This window comes from Oncorhynchus kisutch, linkage group LG14 (genome assembly GCF_002021735.2).
Source record: "Oncorhynchus kisutch isolate 150728-3 linkage group LG14, Okis_V2, whole genome shotgun sequence".
Taxonomy (NCBI): domain Eukaryota; kingdom Metazoa; phylum Chordata; class Actinopteri; order Salmoniformes; family Salmonidae; genus Oncorhynchus; species Oncorhynchus kisutch.
The window spans coordinates 52,495,555-52,518,477 of NC_034187.2; the positions used below are offsets into that span (position 1 = coordinate 52,495,555).

Sequence of the window (22,923 nt, forward strand, 5' to 3'; positions counted from 1 at the left end):
CAAGTTACATTTTCACCTGAGAAGTGGAACAGGAGAGACTGGTTCGTATCGACAATTATGGTAGCATCAGTGCATGGTAGAAATGAATGATCATGATGTCAGCAACCTGTCCACAATAATTCTCATCCCACCTGACACAGAGAAGGGTTGCATTACCATAGGTTATGAGCCCACCAAACATACCTCTCATTGGATTCTGAATCCACAAGATGCCTCCAAGAACGTGAGGTGACTGGCCGAACATCGCAGTTGGAACTGCACACTATGACTTGGCTACAGCTTCTTGCCTTCTTCACCGAATATCACTGGTCTGAACAAAAGCCGTTCACGGGTCTAGATGGCATAACTCCTAGTAACTGCTAAACCAGCCTTCACTGTAAATATTCGGTAGAAATAACGCGCCATGTAATTAATGCAAGTAAAAGGGTTTAAAATGTCAAAACAAAGTGATGTTTCCCTACGCATACGGAACACTCACCGGGGGCTTCAGTGTCCTAGTGAACAGGTGCAGACCTCGAGCACAACACGATAACAGCCCACGTCACACATTTAGACTAATTATGCCAATGGTTGCTCAAAATGTATCCCCACCTGCATAGGCTGTATATCATTATTGAAGACAGAAGACCTATTCTGTAGTATTTTCAGCACAGCTCTTTCTAAGCAAAGCTGCATGGGGTTTCAAATACTGACTGACGCCTGCGCATTAATACTGCTCTATATAGCACGTGATGTGAATGGACTTTCCGTCTCCGCAAACACCATTGTGTTATCCATACGGATTGCACTGTAGGAATAGATGACCAGGCCAAAAATGTGAGGAGCGCGGCAACTGCAATACACGGGCTTTCAGAGTTGACCGGTAACCGAATATTGTCTATTATATGGACAAGAGTGACTGCTCTAAATATGGAAATACATGTCCTCAAAGATGGAAGGCAGGCGGGAGGAACCATTCTAGCTAATGAGAGGGCAGATACGTTTGTGAACAACATGCCATTGAGATAGAGGACTCATCTTTGTATCAGTGCCATTTTAGTGTCTGTGACAGCATGGGCAGTGCCATTGAGACGATCTCCATTTTAAAGTAGTACATTTTCTTCTTCTTCGTTGTCTGATTCCTCTCAACTCATAGGAATCGCCACCCAGTTGACTACTTTAAAATGGTGACGTGTCGTCTATCAATGACCCCAGGCACAACTCTGATATAAAGGGTTTTTGGGTAAATTGCCGAAATAACACGTGCATCCACTTATATGCAACAACCTAAACATTACAAAACATAAATTCGATCAAATAAGCCTCAAATACAAAATTGGCAATTCTATTTTTTGTTGACCAAATTCAACACTCATTAAGCTCCTTACAAAAATGTCTCACTTCGTGGGGTTATGTTCGTGGAAAGATTTTGGGCGGAGTAAAACCTCTTGCTTCACCTCTTCCTCTCTAAAGTAACCTAAAGTAGCTATCACCCAGTCTATTTATAAATTTTCTTAAAATGTTATTTGAACCCTAACAACACTGCTTACCATATGCCTAACCCTAACCTTAATTAAAGAACAAAAAGCTAATTTTAGTTTTCATTAATTGTTACGATATAGACAATTTTTACTTTGTGGCAGTGGAAACCTATTTGGTTTTCAGTGGAAAATGAAGCTAGGTTGAATTCGCTGTATCCCTGAAAACCTGATGCATCCGGTTGTTGGCAACTCTTCTAAGCCTACCTTTCAAGAAAGCAAGAAACCCATCGCTGAGTGAGTTCTATTAACCTGAGCCATGGTGCACCATCTATGGCCCATGACGTGAAAAGACAGGGAGGGAGGAGCGACCTTCTCAAATCAAACAGTAATCTGTGCCACTCGGTCAATCTATTTTTAATTGAGATGGCATATAAAGTTTTTTTTTAAGCAATCACTTTTGCATGTGAAAAGTAAACACAGAATCATACTCATTACTCCTCATGCTTAATTTAGCCTACTTCACTTTTGTTTTGAGCTGACTTTGCAGTGGGCTTTGAAAGGGGCACATGGCTCACGCCAGGGAGGCATCCAAGAAGGGTGCAATTGCGGCCCGCAATTTGGGGAACCTCTCTTTATATTTCTATTGGTCAATTTTTAAGTTAGGACAAGCAGGAGGCGTGGCACTCTAGTACAGTAGGTGGCTTTAATGCACAATAACTTTGGATGCCAGCCGCCAATAAACTCCACAGAAGAAAGGACGGGGGCGACAACGGTAGCTAGCTAGACAGTGTCCTTCGTCCCGCCTGTCGGCAGGGTTGGGGAGTAACAGATTACAGGTAAGGGATTACAAAAAAATGGTAACTGTAATCTGTTACCATCAAAAATATTGTAATCATATTAGATACTTTTGAAAAAACAACATGATTACTCCGAGGATGACTTTTAAATTCAGAAAGGATCTTTGCGGATAAAAAATAATTGACACTTCTTTGTTTTCTCAATGACATTCAAATCAGCATTGAAAAAAGGCTCAAGTTTAAGTTTGTTCTACCTGAGTGAGTCTGACCACAAGTCAGAGACCACTATGATGACACAAATTGTGTTTGATGGATCGTGGGAAAAGAGCAGGAATAGGCTTTTGTAGGCTACAGTCCAAGCTATGTCTTCTCCTGTCTTCATCCAAAGATTATCCAACTTGAATAATCACTTGGAGGTAAGGATAACAGCAGTGGTGTACAGTCATGGCCAAAAGTTTTGAGAATGACACAAATATAAATGTTCACAAAATCTGCTGCCTCAGTTTATATGATGGCAATTTGCATATATTCCAGAATGTTATGAAGAGTGAACAGATGAATTGCAATTAATTGCAAAGTCCCTCTTTGCCATACAAATTAACTGAATCCCCAGAAAACATGTCCACTGCATTTCAGCCCTGCCACAAAAGGACCAGCTTACATCATGTCAGTGATTCTCTTGTTAACACAGGTGTGAGTGTTGACGAGGACAAGGCTGGAGATCACTCTGTCATGCTGATTGAGTTCGAATAACAGACTGGAAGCTTCTAAAGGAGAGTGGTGCTTGGAATTATTGTTCTTCCTCTGTCAACTATGGTTACCTGCAAGGAAACACGTGCCATCATCATGGCTTTGCACAAAAAGGGCTTCACAGGCAAGGATATTGCTGCTAGTAAGATTGCACCTAAATCAACCATTTATCGGATCATCAAGAACTTCAAGGAGAGCGGTTCAATTGTTGTGATGAAGGCTTCAGGGCACCCAACAAAGTCCAGCAAGCGCCAGGACTGTCTCCTAAAGTTGATTCAGCTTTGGGATCAGGGCACCACCAGTACAGAGCTTGCTCAGGAATGGCAGCAGGCAGGTGTGATTGCATCTTCACGCACAGTGAGACAAAGACTTTTGGAGGATGGCCTTGTGTCAAGAAGGGCAGCAAAGAAGCCACTTCTCTCCAGGAAAAACATCAGGGACAGACTGATTTTCTGCAAAAAGTACAGGGATTGGACTGCTGAGGACTGGGGTAAAGTCCTTTTCTCTGATGAATCCCCTTTCTGATTGGTTTGGGGCGTCCAGAATATAGCTTGTCCGGAGAAGACGAGGTGAGCGCTACCATCAGTCCTGTGTCTTGCCAACAGTAAAGCATCCTGAGATCATGCATGTGTGGGGTTGCTTCTCAGCCAAGGGAGTGGGCTCACTCACAATTTTGCCTAAGAACACAGCCATGAATAAAGAACGGTACCAACATATCCTTCGAGAGAAACTTCTCCCAACCATCCAGGAACAGTTTGGTAACAAACAATGCCTTTTCCAGCATGATGGAGCACCTTGCTATAAGGCAAAATTGATAACTAAGTGGCTCGGGGAACAAAACATTGATATTTTGGGTCCATGGCCAGGAAACTCCCCATTGAGAACTTGTGGCCAATCCTCAAGAGGCGGGTGGACAAACAAAAACCCACAAATTCTGACTTACTCCCAGCATTGATTTATGCAAGAATGAGCTGCCATCAGTCAGGATGTGGCCTAGAAGTTAATTGACAGCATGCCAGGGCGGATTGCAGAGGTCTTGAAAAAGAAGGGTCAACACTGCAAATATTGACTCTTTGTATCAACTTCATGCAGTGGCGTGCCGTGGGCCTGGGGCCTGGGCCTTCAGTGAAGTCCTACACAGTCCCACCCGAATTAATCCACCTCTTATTACCATCATTATGGTGCCATGGCTCTAGACACTATACATTTAGACAGAAACGCAGTATAACCAGGCGTTGCTTCACCTTGAAATTGACATTTTTATTCAGAGAATTGCAGGGGAAGAGTACGATACCTTTTCATTGTGCAGCTTCGTTGCCCTGCGCGCTTGTTCGTGGAGCTGTAGATCCACTCGGGTGTCCCCAAAGGTTTTCAAAAGCACCATTGCTTGTAAGTGCCCAGCCATACTTTGGTGTCTCATTGCTGCCTTGGTTAGACAACTCAAGTTTGCAAAGCCAGTGTGGCTCCAAACACCAAATCGATCACTTGCAAATAATAGGCATTCCCAGCAGTACAGTTTGCAGTGCTTCTCGGAGCCTGTGAGCCATTGATAGCGCTCGTAGTTGGAACTTTGAAAGTGGCGAACGAACCCCTTTCCCGCCTGTGACAGGCTTTGTAGCGTCGGCGTCGACCTTTCCTGACAATGTCTAACTTTTCTTGAAAAGTTTGTCTTGAGAATGGCGTTATAATTATATCCTCGACCAAATCGATATCTTCTCCTTCCGCCATTGTGGGTTGAAAAAACAGCTTAGTAGTACGCAAATTAATTTGTTTATCAAATTCAGTTTCCTAGTTCTGAGATTCTGCATAGACCTGCCCATATAAGACCTGCCTCTCAATATTGGTAATCCAATCAAAAGACGTGCACGCACTACGCCTGCTAGCTGGCTCCTGTGTAACACTGGAGCCAGCCAGCAGGCGTACAATAGCCAACTCTAAAGCTGATTGGTTGACACAAAATTTTAATTTCCATTCACTTTAAGCTACAAGTGCCCGCACTGTTAATTCTGAAGGCCTGAGGGCAGATTTTAGATCCCTGGCAACACATGATGGCTGAATATGATTGGATAAAAGATCTAACATAAAGACCAGCCTTCCAAATCTCAACCTGGGGCTGGAAGCAGTGCAACCAAGAGGAAAGCTATGAAACGAAGAGTATAACTCTTACTCTGGGGAATAATTTAATACATATTTGTGGGAAAATATATTTAAAAAATATATATATTCTGATGATGTTTAGGCCAGCAGAGAAGGCCTTGCTGGCCCTGACGGCCCACCACTGACTTCATGTAACTGTCAAAAGCCTTTGACACTTATGAAATGCGCGTAATTATACTTCAGTATTGCATAGTAACATCTGACAAAAATACCTAAAGACACTGAAGCAGCAAACTGTGTGGAAATTAATATTTGTGTCATTCTCAAAACTTTTGGCCACGACTGTAGTCTACGGCAATACGGATATCATTTATTATTAATATCTACATAGCGCATTGATGTGAATCAACACTGCTGCTCTCTCATTTAGCTATTTGTGCATTATGGATTGTGGTTGATGTGGATGGCTGTTCACAAACCTAAATGTGTAGTTGAAACCAATAATGGTTGAATTCAAGAAGTTTAAGCTGCCTATCAATCATTGTTTTTGAAACCATTGGACAGCCAGTGAAAAATACGCTCTTGCAAAAGCTGCATAATGCGGATCCGGTGCTGCAGGGTAGCCTAGTGTTTAGAGTGTTGGAATAGTAACTGTAAGGTTGCAAGTTCAAATCCGGGAGCTGACAAGGTACAAATCTGTCGTTCTGCCCCTGAACAGGCAGTTAACCCACTGTTCCTAGGCCATCATTGAAAGTAAGATTTTGTTCTTTACTGACTTGCCCAGTTAAATAAAGGTAACATTTTAAAAATCCCAGCCTATGGAATAAAAGTGGAGCTTTTATTGCTCAATCTAATTCATGCTGATAAAAAAAATCCATAGGCCTAATGAACACATGTTCAAACTCGCACACTTTTGATCAATTTAAAGGAGTTAGATGCTACATCCATTTTTGGACTTACAGTTGAAGTTGAAAGTTTACATACACCTTAGCCAAATACATTTAAAAACTCAGTTTTTCGCAATTCCTGACATTTAATCCTAGTAAAAATTCCCTGTCTTCGGTCAGTTAGGATCACCACTTTATTATAAGAATGTGAAATGTCAGAATAATGATGAGAGTGATTTATTTCAGTTTTTATTTCTTTATCACATTCCCAGTGGGTCAGACGTTTCATAACACTCATTTAGTATTTGGTAGCATTACCTTTCAATTGTTTAACTTGGGTCAAATGTTTCGGGTAGCCTTCCACAAGCTTCCCACAATAAATTGGGTGAATTTTGGCCCATTCCTCATGACAGAGCTGGTATAACTGAGTCAGGTTTGTAGGCCTCCTTGCTCGCACACGTTTTTTCAGTTTTGCCCACACAAATTCTATAGGATTGAGGTCAGGGCTTTGTGATGGCCACTCCAATACCTTGACTTTGTTGTCCTTAAGCCATTTTGCCACAACTATGGAAGTATGCTTGGGGTCATTGTCCATTTGGAAGACCCATCTGGGACCAAGCTTTAACTTCCTGATGTCTTGAGATGTTGCTTCAATGTATCCATGTAATTTTCTCTCCTCATGATGCCATCTATTTTGTGAAGTGCACCAGTCCCTCCTGCAGCAAAGCACCCCCACAACATGATGCTTCCACCTCCGTGCTTCACGGTTGGGTTGGTGTTCTTCGGCTTGCAAGCCTCCCCCTTTTTCCTCTAAACATAACAATGGTCATTATGGGCAAACAGTTCTATTTTTGTTTCATCAGACCAGAAGACATTTCTCCAAAAAGTATGATCTTTGTCCCCATGTGCAGTTGTAAACCATATTCTGCCTTTTTTATGGTGGTTTTGGAGCAGTGGCTTCTTCCTTGCTGAGTGGCCTTTCAGGTTATGTCGATATAGGACTCGTTTTACTGTGGATATAGATACTTTTGTACCTGTTTCCTCCAGCATCTTCACAAGGTCCTTTGCTGGTGTTCTTTGATTGATTTACACTTTTTGCACCAAAGTACATTCATCTCTAGGAGACAGAACGCGTCTCCTTCCTGAGCGGTATGACGGCTGCGTGGTCCCATGGTGTTTATACTTGCGTTCTATTGTTTGTACAGATGAACGTGCTACCTTCAGGCGTTTGGAAATTGCTCCCAAGGATGAACCAGACTTGTGGAGGTCTACAATTTCTTTTCTGAGGTCTTGGCTGATTTCTGTTGATTTTCCCATCATGTCAAGCAAAGAGGCACTGCATTTGAAGGTAGGCCTTGAAATACACCCACAGGTACACCTCCGATTGACTCAAATGATGTCAATGAGCCTATCAGAAGCTTCTAAAGCCATGACATTATTTTCTGGAATTTTCCAAGCTGTTTGAAATAAATGTAGTGGAGTAAAAGTTGGGCAAATTAGAAAGTAAACTACAGATACCCCCAAAAACTAGTAGTACATACTTTAAAGTATTTTTACTTAAGTACACTTTACACCGATGCAAATGGCATTTATGCAAGCCTACTACACAATTCTAAAGGTCAAACTAATTCAGAACCGTTCAAATGGTATGACTGCAACTCGATTTGGATAAAAGTTTCTGCTGAATGGCATTTATTATTATTATACACTCACTGGACAGTTCATTAGGTACGCCTATCTAGTACTGGGTCGGAACCCCCTTTGCCTCCAGAACAGCCTGAATTATTCGGGGTATTCTACAACGTGTTGGAAACGTTCCGCAGGGTTGTCGGTCCATGCTCCCGCGATGGCATCACGCAGTTACTGCAGATTGGACAGCGGTGCATTTATGTTGCGAACAGCCCTTTCTATCTCATCCCAAAGATGCTCTATAGCGTTGAGGTCTGGGGACTGCGCAGGCCGGTCAAGTAATCTGAACTCACTGTCATGTTCCAGACAATGTTTTTCCACTCCTCAGTTGTCCTGTCTTGGTGATCATATGCCCACTGGAGCCACTTCTTCTTGTTTTTAGCTGATAGGAGTGGAACCCGGTGTGGTCGTCTGCTGCAATAGCCTCATCCATGACAAGGACCGATGAGTTGTGCATTCCGAGATGCCGATCTACACACCACTGTTGTACTGCGCCGTTATTTGTCTGCTTGTGCCTGTCACAGGTCAGGTTTTCTCCCTTGAGTTTTCTCACAAGGGTGCTCTCCGAGGTTGCCACTGGAGAGCACCCTTGGGTTAGTTCTAGTATCCAGGTGACCCTGATTGGGCTTATTGGGATCACCTGCTGGATGACTATTTAGGTGATAGACACAGGTGTAACCAATTCTACTTTCAATTTCAAAGCAAAAAGAAAGGCAGATAAATGAATACAAGTCAACCAAAAACTGGATGGTGGTAGACTACCAGGAAAAAATTATAAATAAATAATAATAATAAATTGTTAGCCACAAGATGCATCAAGTACTGTAATATTAAGTTCCTGTCTGGAGATAGCCTTTCTTACATAATTTGCTCTGAACACAAAGGAGGAAAGTCAGGTGGATTCTGCATTCATAAAGAACAAACCTCTACATTTAAATGATTACATTCCTGTAATATTTATTTTATTTATTTTACCATTTTAAACACAATATAACCACACATGTGGATTAAGTACAATGACATTCAAATAATCAAGGATGACACAAAAAAGTTAGTTATTTCAATTCTGGTCCTCTTGAAAATACATACTTTACCGGTCAAAAGAACACCTACTCTTTCAAGGGTTTTTCTTTATTTCTACTATTCTATTTCTACACCCAAAAATACAACATGTGAGCAAATTGTTTGATGTCTCGATCAGGAAGAATGTTGTCCAACGTGATAATAGAAAACTGTTCTTTAAAAGCTAGTAAAAGTGTGTTGTTAGTAAGAAGTTCACAGATTATGTCTTGTGTCATTTGCGAGGAAATTATGTAATGTTAGGTGAACTCTACTTGTTTTTAGGTTTGGGCTACGGTTATTAAGAGTTTACTCATCGACAAAGTCCCAGGATGTAACTCCCTTCATAACAATTACATTCAAATTAATAGATTGACAAATAGAAAGTATGGTTATTCAAATAAAAGTGGACAATCCATATGAGACACCGTAAACTGACACCACGTTTTGTTGATTAATACAATATCAAGTGTATTTTAGACTTAGGGATCCGATTAGGTATCAGACATGGAGGTCAAACATGTTCACAAGGGCTGCATTCACACAGGCAACCCAATTCTGATATTTGTTCCACTAATTGGTCTTTTGACCAATCACATGAGATCTTTTCACATCAGATCTTTTTCAGAGCTGATCTGATTAGTGAAAATAACATCACAATTGGGCTGCCTGTCTAAACGCAGCCAATGTGCCCACATCTGAGTTCAGCTCTGTCAGGCACACAATACATGGCATCAGAGGGGGCTGATGGAAGGAGCTATAGGAGTACAGGCTAATTGTAAATACTGTAATGGAATAAATGGAATGGAGTCCAACACGTAGTTTCCATGTGTTTGTTACCATTCCATTGATTCCATTCCAGCCATTACAATGACAAGTCCTCCTATAGCTCCTCCCACCAGCCTCCCCTGCATGGTGTGTCTCAGATTTCATGTCTCCTAAATCTCATCAGAGTTGGCTTGTGCTGTGCATCATGAAACTCAATCCCTGTTTAAACTACACAATGTTCCTGAAGTCAAAGAAGCTATTTATTAGGCATATATTAATACATGTTCTAACATGATTCATGAGTTCAGATATAACATAAAGACATGGAAACTGTTCTTTAAAAGCTAGTTAAAGCTGTAAGCAACAAAATAACATATAATATTGAGTCAGATACTGATATCACATCTTCAGTAAACCATAGCAGCAAATTGTCTAAGTTCCTATTGAGAAACATATCCACATCTATCAGCGCATAATCATTCAATGTTAAAAAGGACTTATGTCTCCTTAGTTCTGTATGGTTCCACCGCAGATGACGTCACACCAACAGGGTGATGATAACACCGTCATCCTGCCCTTGCCACAGCATCTCCCCCTTGAATGCCACCTTCCCATGCCTCCTGGCTCTCAGAAGAATCCCCACCACCTTGTCAGAGATGCGTACGTATCTATCAAACAGTTCTCTGAAAGTGACGCGGGTCTTCCCGTCGGGATCTGGGTCATTCATAGTCCTGATCACATAGCACATGTCGGCTATCTCACCGTGGATGTGTTGCTCGGCTCGCCTGGCCCGTTCGGCTGTTTTCGTGCCTTCTTTGGGACGTCCGTAACCCTCCTCGCCCTTGCGGAGGCGTAGGGACATGGAGTATTCATAGTCAAAGTCCTCACTGAAGGGGTTGAGCTTCTGGTTGACGGTGTGCGTCGAGGACCAGTTCTGCCAGCGGCTCTTCAGATCGCCCACGGCACTGTACTTCCTTGAGAGAGCGTTGATCCTGTTGGCGTCACCCAACTCCTTTCTGCCCCTGTGAAGGACAATCACAAAAATATTTACAAAAAACCCCCGAAACAATCAACCATGGCCACATACATTTTGCACTATACCGTTTTATTTGAGAAGAAATGTGCTGTATAAAAATCATATACCGCAGGTGTATTAGCATTATCCTTTACATATTTGGGGGCAATGTTCAATGACGGGCTGTCACGCACCATCACTTGAACACGAAGAAAGAACATTGAACTCACACTGAGATGGAGGGTATTTTGACCCTCACCCATGACTCAATTTTCCCTTTCGGTGAGACGCTGTCATTGTCCCTCTGCTTGGCCTCCCCGGATGACCCAGTGCTATCTGTCTTTACAGGTTTAGAGGTGTCTGTCTGTCCAGGTTTAGAGCTGTCTGTCTGTCCAGGTTTAGAGCTGTCTGTCTGTCCAGGCTTAGAGCTGTCTGTCTGTCCAGGTTTAGAGCTGTCTGTCTGTCCAGCTTCAGTGCTGTTTTTCTGTCCAGGTTTAGAGCTGTCTGTCTGTCCAGCTTCAGTTCTGTTTGTCTGTCCAGGTTTAGAGCTGTCTGTCTGTCCAGCTTCAGTGCTGTTTGTCTGTCCAGGTTTAGAGCTGTCTATCTGTCCAGCTTCAGTGCTGTTTGTCTGTCCAGGTTTAGAGCTGTCTGTCTGTCCAGCTTCAGTTCTGTTTGTCTGTCCAGCTTCAGTGCTGTTTGTCTGTCCAGGTTTAGAGCTGTCTATCTGTCCAGGTTTACCTTGGCCGCTCTCTGCCTCAAGGGCCCTTTCCTCTGCCTCAGAGTACCGACTATCCTCTGTGTCCACGCTACAGGTGCGCCCATCTCCAAATTCTCCCTCTGACGGTACATTCCGCTCCTTCTCCTTCCAGCTGCAGGTCAGCTCCAACACATTGGAGCACTTTCTGCGGAGCGTGGGCGACCCCCTCTTGCTCAGCATCCTGTCTATCTCCTCCCCTGGTGGTGGAGCCTCCTTACAGATCCGCTCGGTCAGAAATGTATTGCCCACACTCCTCAACTGAATGCCGCTGGTCACAGTCTTCACCACCTGCTTGGTCTTGATCCGGGACTCCCCTTGAAGCACTAGCAGAGTCTTCCTTTTTACCCACCAATTGGGAAGGAGGAGAACTGCCTTGGGACTCCTGCTGGTCAGCTGAAGGATTGTTCTGATCAGCAGGTATGTTGGTGCCAGTGGTGAGATCCTGACCGGGACAAACCTTCTCCCAAGTTCCTAATTTAGTGGTGCTTGGCGTCTTTGGTGGTTCGTCCCAAAGCTCTCTTAGGGCGTCAGGAGCCCAGGCGAAAGGCTCCTTGGCCTGCTTGTCCTTGACCTCGGACACCCAGTGTTGCCAGCTCTACGTCAGGCTGGACACCATGCAGATGGTGCACAGCTTCTTGATGTTCTTGTTGGTGGAAGACTTCCTCTGGCCAGCCTGTGCAGTTAGTGTCAGGTTACGCTTTAAGAAGAAAAAAATGTTCTACTAATCCTACCAGATTAGTTGTTTATGTTCATGAAGCTTCACTCTCTTTCTCTGTGGGACTGTCTCTCTGACCCCAATTGCCTGCCCTGTTGCCTTCTACCCTAACTCTGGCTTAAAATGGGAGGTGTGAACTCTACATGACGTTGGAAAGTATTTGAGACAACCCCGCCTCCCCGCTGATCGTCTTTCCCTGACACTTGCCAACCTAGAGGGATTGGTGTGCTCACATTTCCCCACATACCATGGGCCATATCTGGAGGTAAACAGGGCAACAGAGCAAAGGTGCGCTGAGCTCTTAAAGGACCGGCGCAAGCGTGTATCTAACTGCAAAGACTAGCTGATCTTTGTTTGGTGTGAGGAATACATGGGGATGCATCACTGCCTGCTCTCACGACTTGCACTATGTTCTCAAGGAAACCATGCTTGTGTTCTGCTCCCAGACCGTAATCTACGCAGTGTTCATGAGCATTATCCAATGTGACATGACAACCGCAAAGTCCATACAGTTACTGTATATGGAGGCCCAAGGGCATCCTTTTGTACATGATATTGCAAAAATAACACACCATCAGTATATTACACAGCGAGAGCAAACATGAATGAGATCCACATTTGCATTTTCAATGATGGTACTACTTACAAATGTCACTACATGACACTGGTGGTGATTGCTAATCACTACTCCAAAGCCAAACTGCCTGTACAGTATATCATATGACAGATGACAATGCAGCAGCTGCTGTCTAGAAAAGTGCTATCAAAATACTGCTAGTGGTTCAGATGACCTTGTAATAAGAATGATAATGATAATGAGCAAATCCCATAGAAGAAATCCTGCTTAACGGTCTCAATCCAGTTTGGGTGGCCTGTCTGGCCGCATGCGTCACCAATATTTGTGTTGGCGAAGGCATGACATGTAATGTATTCAAAATCACAATGACTTTTGCAGGAAAAGGGAATCTAAGAAAGGGGACATTAGCGCTCAAGAAGAAGACTGCATCTAAAATGAGGGGGGCTGATAGAAGGGAAAAAAAACTTATAAACACTCACAATAATTCAGAAACTTGACAACTAAAATAAATGAGGGCAAGTCACCCACTGGACAAAACTGGTTGAATCAACGTGGTTTCCACGTCATTTCAATAAAATAAATCTATGTGATGACGTTGAATCAACGTGTAAAACTGATTAGACTGGCAAAAAGTCATCAACGTCAGGGAATTTCGTCTTTTTTTCACCCAACGTTTAACCTAAAAAAAAAAAAGAATGACATGGTGAATTCCTGTTAGTTGACAACTCAACCAAATGTAAATCAAAACTAGACGTTGAAATGACATCGGTGCCCAGTGGACAATCAATCAAGTCAAGCTCAGGCTCAAAACGGGTCAGTGACAGACAGAAAGACAGTGAGGGTTGGTGCTATACAGAAAGATACAATTGGATTCGACAGCATCGGTAAAAGAGATCACCTAGCAGAAACACACACGAGAACATTAGCTTTACAGCACAGCTCAAATTCTGCTCTAGCTTGCACGTTTGCTGCCAGCGCCAGGTTCTATTCCATAAGCATAAACACTTACTGCATTGTCACCGGAACAGATAGATTGATGATATATATCCACACCGTGCATGCCATGCAAATATACTGTGTGGAGTGTGCTTAGGCAAGAAGCTGAGAGCAGCTACACCTGCACTGGCAGTTTGTTGTGTGTCACAGGGACCAGAGGGGGTGTCAAAGACCGGAGGAGACATTTGACCCAAGGACCAAAGGCACACGGACTCTAACCAGGAAAGAATGTGATACCTGGAGATGACGAGGAGCTACTGCTTACGCATGTAGGGTTTAGTCTTGCAATGCACCTGGTAGAGAGATCAAAGTTTAGAAACAGGGAGGGTCGGGGGAGCACTGCCTCTGGCATTGCACCCAGTGCTTCAAGACTCTACATTTCATGTTAGAAAATGGGCATGTGAGTTTTAGATGTATACATGTGTATGACAGCTCTCTAGACGTAACGTAATGTGAAGGTGTACATGTGTGGATGTTTATGTTAATCTGTGTGTGTGTTAGTCTTGATATTTGTATGGGTCAATGAGAGGAAAGGGACATATTAATAGAATCTGTCCGAAGATACACAGGCCAGCAAGCTGGCGAGAGGCAGCTGTTGGCAGTCAGTCACACGGTGTGGAAGTGTGTCAGTGAGCATGAACAGACGGCTCCTGTATACCTCTTCAGGTCATTCCGAATGCCAGACAACCTCATAAGCAGGTTAGAGCGCCGCCTTATGGACAAATATGTGGATTACCTCAATTGCATTTATGGGGATGATAGGCCTACTCTGTCACATTGTTCATTTTTTAAGAGGATTTCTAAATATAATTCATATTCAAATCACATGAAATCATGATAATGTTATTTTTACTATAAAAAAATCTGTACAATTATAAGAATTTAGCAGTGTGACATTTCTGGGCGGTTATTGGTACTTTAGGCCTGGGTATTGTTTTTTGGGGAAATGCCTATATAAAATATATCTGGGTACTCAGATTAAGTTGTAGATAGAAGTCTGTGAAAGTTTAGCAAATGTCATTGTAAAGTTTACACCTGACATTCAAGAGCTAAATGAGAATCCCATTCCCACCTATGTGATAGTGTGGGACAATGTCAGTTTCCACCGAGCTGCTCAGGTAAGGGAATGGTTTAACATCAATGGCCAGTTTATGAACTTGTACCTCTCTCCATACTTGCCTTTCCTGAATCCGATTGAGGAGATGGAAAGTGTATGATAGACAACCCTACATCAGAGTAAATCGGCTGCAAGCCATGGATTTAGCCTGTGGTGATATAGGTGAGGAATCATGTCAGGGCTGGATACGGCACACAAGAGGCTAATTCCCCCGTTGCCTCAGGAGGGACAATATCGCTTGTGATGTCGACAAAGTGCTCTGGCCTGACCCAGCACAAAGACAAGAAGAAGCACATTGATCACATGTTTACTCCTTAGATTTTTGTCCCTTTTAGTATTGTATACTGTAGTACAGTGCATTGTAGGCTGTATACTGTACAATGGACTAATTGTATGGCCCTGAACATTGTGCTTTCCATTTATTAACAGTACTGACTGCTCAATAGATTTTGACTGGTTGCAGGTTCATATCAACAAAGAACAAGAATTACAGTATCACAGAGTCAAAGGACAAGTTTGTGAGATGCAGGGTACAGTACTGTAAAAATAGGGGTATAAGGAGGAGGAAGAACAAAAAACAAAATTGCAAAGCAGAATAGTAATTTCTGATCAATTTTGAGCTACTATGATAGAACATGCTTTCGTTCATCAAAAGACAATGACGGAAAAATACATTTTTTAGATTAAAAATGTACTTCTCCCTGAGGATTGTATGTTTTGAACAATGTGTTTTCTATTTTTCGGTGTATTGTTTACTGACTGCTTGAAAGTGTATATAATTTTGATCACTTTGTTTATGATTTGAGAGCAGTGTTTGATTTTGAACACAGGTAAAACTGTTTCGAGGTGAATGTTTCATTTTGCGAGAGGGGTCAGAGGTTATGTAAATAGTGCTTGAAGATTAGGTTTTGTGTTTAATGTTTTCAGGAAATGGAGCAAGGTTTCAGAAATTGTGTTTTAGCAATTGACAAAAACTAAAGAAAATCATCCAACAGTTTCTGCTGACATCTAGTGACAAAAGTAGGAAGATCACCTGGTCAAGGTATTGTTGCAAATACACATTCACCAACTATATTCATCACAACAGCTCTAAAAAGCAGCAGTTGTTGAGAACGGTGAGCTCAGTAAAACACCAGCAGAGGTCCCCACAAGGTCAGTGTTGAGTCTGTAAAGCTCTGTAAGCGCTAGAGAAAGATGCTGGAGAAAAATGTTCTGTCTTCAGTGGTCAAATAACCTACAGGGGATTGAGTGGGTGAGTGAGTCAGAGATGGACAAATTATGTATATGGTTTATGAGGAGTTAGAGAAACAGACAGAAAGACAGAGAAAGGCATGTTGAACTAGAGCTGTTGTTACCTAGCCTGATCCACCATCCTGATCTCGCAAGCTTACATTGTTTCAGGATGGTGGATCAGGCTAGTGCTTACCATGTACTCAGACCGGACACAACCATTCATGCTGCTTGTGCTGTATATCACAGACTAATAAATATCACCTCACCTACTGCTGCCCCAGCTTGCCATCCATCAGAGTGTGGTAGCCCATACCCAGAGTGGACAAGGCAAATCAGATGGTTTTCATTCTGGCTCCGCTCATAAACTGATTAATTACATTCGCTATTCAAAGAGATGGTTGCAGGTGTAAACACTATACATTTCTTTTTGAAAGTCCATTCCGGTCTGGTCTTTTAGGCCACCTGGACTGATGGTTCAGACACCGCATCCAGGCCAGAGGGAAGGGCCAGAACAGTGAGTGCACCTGCATTTCCTAGTGTGTATCTAAAGGATTGCTGCTAGTCCTCTGTCTTATTTGCCTTTTATTCTTTTAGAGTCGGCAGCTCTTCAGCTGGTTTTGTTTTGGTTGACCATCGAGATTAATTGTGCAGGATTAGGATCGAAGGTGGTGGAGAAGCGACCTCTCGGGCACTCTGTGACCCCTGCGGGTGATGCTGATTTGTGCGGTGCCCTTAGTGGGCTGCGTATGCAGAATAAAATGTTCTGTTCTAATCTGCCTGTGATTAACATGCCTTATTAACTCAGAGCACTGGTAAAAGATAGATGCTTTTAGCCATGTTATTTTGATTGCCTCGGAATCTTGTATGCTGTCCTTAGGATTGGAACAAAGTGGAACAAAGCCAAAATCATAGGATATTAACAGTATTTATTTCTCTTGGACGGTACTTTTTTCTGCTCAGAATTTGATGAATGAGGTGTCGTTTCCAATGCAGACTGCAACACCAACAACGGTCAAACATTTGCGGTTGACAAAGTGTCTTTGTAAGTAAACTTGACAAGTACAGACATCCATTTCTCCTCTTTTCTCCGACACAACCACAACAACATCTTCTCCTATCTCGTCAGTGACTCCGAAGACAGAGCCAGTCAGGTCTACGCATCTGCCTTAGCCCTGAGATGTAAACTGGGTCAGCCAGTCCCTGTAATTCACTAATACTTCCCGAAGTCGAAGGCGAAGTGTGTTATTAATTCTGTTTGGCCGTCTCAAACAGCCCTCATAAGTAGACGGGCGGGACGTTAAATTGTCTGTAAGTGCAGGCCTGTGGTCAGCTTGTGCCATCCAGATAGAGGAGGACATCACATCGTCTCCTGCACGGAGACTGACAGGATGAATGACTGGGCTTGTGTAGCCATATGATCTCATTAAGGGTCCAGAGCAGAGCTAAGGCGTCTTCATTTAGAATTTATTAGACATGTTTTAGAGAATGTGAATAAAGAAAAAGAGCAAGAAGAAATAAAGTAGAAACATGCTGGTTCAGTGTTTTTGAGAGGCTAGCTGATGTTAGATGTTAGGAGGGCCTTCCTTCTCAGTATGTAGCCTAGCGGCTATAAAAACTTGATAGCATTTTGCCATAATTAGTCTTGTATCCTGTGCTGTGCATTTGTATTTTATGTAACCTTTGTTTATACAGGTTTTTCTCATTGAGATAAAAATCTATTTTTCAAAAGAGACCTGGCCTAAGCAACGGCTTCAGTTATTGCAAATTCTCTGATATACTTGATACTCTAGGGGCAGCAGGTAGCCTGGAGATTAAGAGATTTTGGGCCAGTAACCAAAAGGTTACTTTTGGGTCATTGTCCTGTTGGAAGGTGAACCTTCACCCCAGTCTGAGGTGCTGAGCGCTCTGGAGCAGGTTTTTATCAAGGATATCGCTGTACTTCGCTCCATTCTTCTTTGCCTCGATCCTGACTAGTCTCCTAGTTCCTGCCGCTGAAAAACATCCCCTCAGCATGATGCTGCCACAACCATTCTTCACCGTAGGGATGGTGCCAGGTTTCCTCCAGACATTACGGTTGGCATTCAGGCCAAAGAGTTCCATCATGGTTTCATCAGACCAGAGAATCTTGTTTCTCATGGTCTGAGAGTCTTTAGGTGCCTTTTGGCAAACTCCAAGCAGGCTGTCATGTGCCTTTTACTGAGGAGTGGCTTCCGTTTGGCCACTCTACCATAAAAGCCTGATTGGTGGAGTGCTGCAGAAATGGTTGTCCTTCTGGAAGGTTCTCCCATCTCCACAGAGGAACCATTGGGTTCTTGGTCACCTCCCTGACCAAGACCCTTCTCCCCCGATTGCTCAGTTTGGCCGGGTGGCCAGCTCTAGGAAGATTCTTGGTGGTTCCAAACTTTTTCCATTTAAGAATGATGGAGGCCACTAAGTTATTGGGGACCTCCAATGCTGCAGACATTTTTGGGTTATTTTCCCCAGATTTGTGCCTCGACACAATCCTGTCTCGGAGCTCTGTGGACAATTCCTTCGACCTCCTGGCTTTATTTCTGCTGTGACATGTACTGTCAACTGTGGGACCTTATATAGACAGGTGTCTGCCTTTTCAAATCATGTCCAATCAATTGAATTTAGCACAGGTGGACTCCAATCAAGCTGCAGAAACATTTCAAGGCTGATCAATGGAAACAGGATGCACCTGAGCTCAATATCGAGTCACATAGCAAAGGGTCTGAATACTTATGTAAATAGGGATTTCTGTTTCCCATGCTTGTTCAATGACCCATCAACAATTAATGAACATGCACCTGTGGAACAGTCGTTAAGACACTAACAGCTTACAGACGGTAGGTAATTAAGGTCACAGTTATGAATACTTAGGACAATAAAGAGGCCTTTCTACTGACTCTGAAAAACACCAAAAGAAATATGCCCATGGTCCCTGCTCATCTGTGTGAACGTTCCTTAGGCATGCTGCAAGGATGCATGAGGACTGCAGATGTGGCCAGGGCAATATATTGCAATGTCCGTACTGTGAGACGACTAAGACAGCACTACAGGGAGACAGGATGGACAACTGATTGTCCTCGCAGTGGCAGACCACGTGTAGCAACACTTGCACAGGATTGGTACAATTGAATATCACACCAGCGGGACAGGTACAGGATGGCAACAACAACTGCCCGAGCTACACCAGGAATGCACAATCCCTCCATCAGTGCTCAGACTGTCCACAATAGGCTGAGAGAGCCTGGACTGAGGACTTGTAGGCCTGTTGTAAGGCAGGTCCACACCAGACATCACCGGCAACAACGTCGCACAAACCCACCGTCGTTGGTCCAGACAGGACTGGCAATCTTTTCACTGAGTCGCGGTTTTGACTCACCAGGGGTGATGGTCGGATTTGCGTTTATCCGCATTAGAGGCCTGTACTCTGGAGCGGGATCGATTTGGAGGTGGAGGGTCCGTCATGGTCAGGGGCGGTATGTCACAACATCATCGGACTGAGCTTATTGTCATTGCAGGCAATGACATCCTCCTCCCTCATGTGGTACTCTTCATGACATGACCCTCCAGCATGACAATGCCACCAGCCATATTGCTCGTTCTGTGAGTGATTTCCTGCCAGACAGGAATGCCAGTGTTCTGCCATGGCCAGCGAAGAGCCCGGATCTCAAGCACGTCTGGAACCTGTTGGATCGGAGGGTGAGGGCTAGGGCCATTCCCCACAGAAATGTCTGGGAACTTGCAGGTGCCTTGGTGGAAGAGTGGGGTAACATCTCACAGCAAGAACTGGCAAATCTGGTGCAGTCCATGAGGAGGAGATGTACAGCAGTACTTAATGCAGCTGGTGGCCACACCAGATACTGACGGTTACTTTTAATTTTGAACCCCCCCCTTTGTTCTGGGACACATTATTCCATTTCTGTTGGTCACATGTCTGTGGAACTTGTTCAGTTTTTTGTCTCAGTTGTTGAATCTTGTTATGTTCATATATTATGTTCATATATTATGTTCATAGTTATGTTCAAATATTTACACGTTAAGTTTGCTGAAAATAAACGCAGTTGACGCACTTTTTTTGCGGAGTTTAGTTAGATTATGGCTAGCCCTACTCTGCAGTAAGTAACTTACAGTGCCTTGCGAAAGTATTCGGCCCCCTTGAACTTTGCGACCTTTTGCCACATTTCAGGCTTCAAACATAAAGATATAAAAATTTATTTTTTGGTGAAGAATCAACAACAAGTGGGACACAATCATGAAGTGGAACGACATTTATTGGATATTTCAAACTTTTTTAACAAATCAAAAACTGAAAAATTGGGCGTGCTAAATTATTCAGCCCCCTTAAGTTAATACTTTGTAGCGCCACCTTTTGCTGCGATTACAGCTGTAAGTCGCTTGGGGTATGTCTCTATCAGTTTTGCACATCGAGAGACTGAATTTTTTTCCCATTCCTCCTTGCAAAACAGCTCGAGCTCAGTGAGGTTGGATGGAGAGCATTTGTGAACAGCAGTTTTCAGTTCTTTCCACAGATTCTCGATTGGATTCAGGTCTGGACTTTGACTTGGCCATTCTAACACCTGGATATGTTTATTTTTGAACCATTCCATTGTAGATTTTGCTTTATGTTTTGGATCATTGTCTTGTTGGAAGACAAATCTCCGTCCCAGTCTCAGGTCTTTTGCAGACTCCATCAGGTTTTCTTCCAGAATGGTCCTGTATTTGGCTCCATCCATCTTCCCATCAATTTTAACCATCTTCCCTGTCCCTGCTGAAGAAAAGCAGGCCCAAACCATGATGCTGCCACCACCATGTTTGACAGTGGGGATGGTGTGTTCAGGGTGATGAGCTGTGTTGCTTTTACGCCAAACATAACGTTTTGCATTGTTGCCAAAAAGTTCCATTTTGGTTTCATCTGACCAGAGCACCTTCTTCCACATGTTTGGTGTGTCTCCCAGGTGGCTTGTGGCAAACTTTAAACAACACTTTTTATGGATATCTTTAAGAAATGGCTTTCTTCTTGCCACTCTTCCATCAAGGCCAGATTTTTGCAATATACGACTGATTGTTGTCCTATGGACAGAGTCTCCCACCTCAGCTGTAGATCTCTGCAGTTCATCCAGAGTGATCATGGGCCTCTTGGCTGCATCTCTGATCAGTCTTCTCCTTGTATGAGCTGAAAGTTTAGAGGGACGGCCAGGTCTTGGTAGATTTGCAGTGGTCTGATACTCCTTCCATTTCAATATTATCGCTTGCACAGTGCTCCTTGGGATGTTTAAAGCTTGGGAAATATTTTTGTATCCAAATCCGGCTTTAAACTTCTTCACAACAGTATCTCGGACCTGCCTGGTGTGTTCCTTGTTCTTCATGATGCTCTCTGCGCTTTTAACGGACCTCTGAGACTATCACAGTGCAGGTGCATTTATACGGAGACTTGATTACACACAGGTGGATTGTATTTATCATCATTAGTCATTTAGGTCAACATTGGATCATTCAGAGATCCTCACTGAACTTCTGGAGAGAGTTTGCTGCATTGAAAGTAAAGGGACTGAATAATTTTGCACGCCCAATTTTTCAGTTTTTGATCTGTTAAAAAAGTTTGAAATATCCAATAAATGTCGTTCCACTTCATGATTGTGTCCCACTTGTTGTTGATTCTTCACAAAAAAATACAGTTTTATATCTTTATGTTTGAAGCCTGAAATGTGGCAAAAGGTCGCAAAGTTCAAGGGGGCCGAATATTTTCACAAGGCACTGTAGTTAAATATGGTATACGGCCCAGCCCTAAGCTAAGGTAGGTAAAACAACCATATATCATTGCAAGTAACACTTTCCTCGACAAAGGTTGAGGTTTCCATCCAATTGGTGACAGATTGTCATGCGAATATTCAAAAATATGCATAAAGAAAATCTGCATCTGTTTCCACTAAACTGATGTTGCAGATAGAAATCAGTGCGTCATGACGTTAGTGCACACAAAACATACTTTTTCGCTTAAGTTGTCATGTACCGAATACAAATCTAAAGTTCAATGTGTTTCCTTCGCGTTTCAACTCTACCGATAGTTTTTGTCACAAAAACTGTTGGTTAAATAATGTGTGTGCGTAAGGAGAGCATGTGGCAATAAGCAGAATTGCAAAGTCACAAGAGGCAAGACATCCAAGTGTGTGGTGTGTGTGTGTGTGAGGGCACCTGAAGAGAATGCAAGCTTGCAGAAGTCCTGGAAGAAGGCTTTCAAGGCCAACAGACACTGCAGGGTGGAATTCATGTACAGTAGCAGCTGTTGCTGAGGTTTGGTCGCCTGGGACCGAGAGACGGATCAAGGGAGCGTGAGTGAGTGCTCATGTCTGGCATATACACACACAAAACACATTCTCCAGTTTACCCACAATTTCACACCTGCCGTCTTCACGTGTTTTCACTTTGCAGTTTCTCTGTGTCCTTGAGAGGTTTTACTTACAGCGTGTGTGTGATGTCACACTGCTTACCTCAGGCAGACGAGCTGCTGGCTGGTGAGGTTGGGGCTGGAGCCGAGGTAAGGTCTGCTCCACTTGCGCCTGGACATCGGGGCAGTGTCACCCCATGATGACCTCTAGTCATTGCCCTGAGGAAACTGATACATTCACAAACACAGGAAGGGGCCGTGATCAATTACCTTAGATTACCATAGATGTATTAGTTTGCATTTCACTTCATACTATTTTATTTGGCCATTTACATTGGTCATTTCCAGAATCTCTCTATCCATAAACCTATTCTTAATCCATCTGTACTCACTCCAATGAATGAGCCTGGTGCTGGGAACACAACATTTTAATTTTGAGCGCTATGCTTGACACGGATAATCGTTTTTTAAAGTAAGTGCGGGCAAAAGTGTTCCCAGAGGTTGCTTGATCCAAAAGGAATCAGTTTATGCAATGCGATGTCAGATAATCCTGGGAATTCTCCTGCAATTGAACGGCAGAATAAATCCAGCGGGGTTGAGGCAAAGCCTGTG

General features: G+C 43.2%; 2 protein-coding genes across 7 annotated transcripts in view; both read right to left on the reverse strand.

The window, feature by feature from the left end:
* Positions 1-696, reverse strand: part of LOC109903708 (sterile alpha motif domain-containing protein 12-like) — a 134,361-nt gene extending 133,665 nt beyond the window's left edge. For 2 of the 6 annotated variants that reach the window (XR_004202835.1, XM_031788554.1), the window contains exon 1: positions 184-695. Coding sequence is in view for 4 of the 6 variants with exons in the window: in XM_031788554.1 (XP_031644414.1) it covers positions 184-244 (61 nt within the window). In the remaining 2 variants the exon portion in view is untranslated. Of the gene's footprint in view, positions 1-183 lie in introns of all 6 variants that reach the window. The other 4 variants (XM_031788555.1, XM_031788552.1, XM_031788553.1 and 1 more) reach the window with 3 other exon arrangements.
* Positions 697-8,628: 7,932 nt separating this feature from the next.
* LOC109904472 (actin-binding Rho-activating protein-like) lies at positions 8,629-22,491 on the reverse strand. The gene is given in 5 exon segments (XM_031789220.1): positions 8,629-10,529; positions 10,753-11,652; positions 11,654-11,997; positions 14,903-14,948; positions 22,415-22,491. Coding segments are annotated over 5 exon segments (1,851 nt in total). The 3' UTR covers positions 8,629-10,045.
* Between the last annotated feature and the right edge of the window lie 432 nt (positions 22,492-22,923).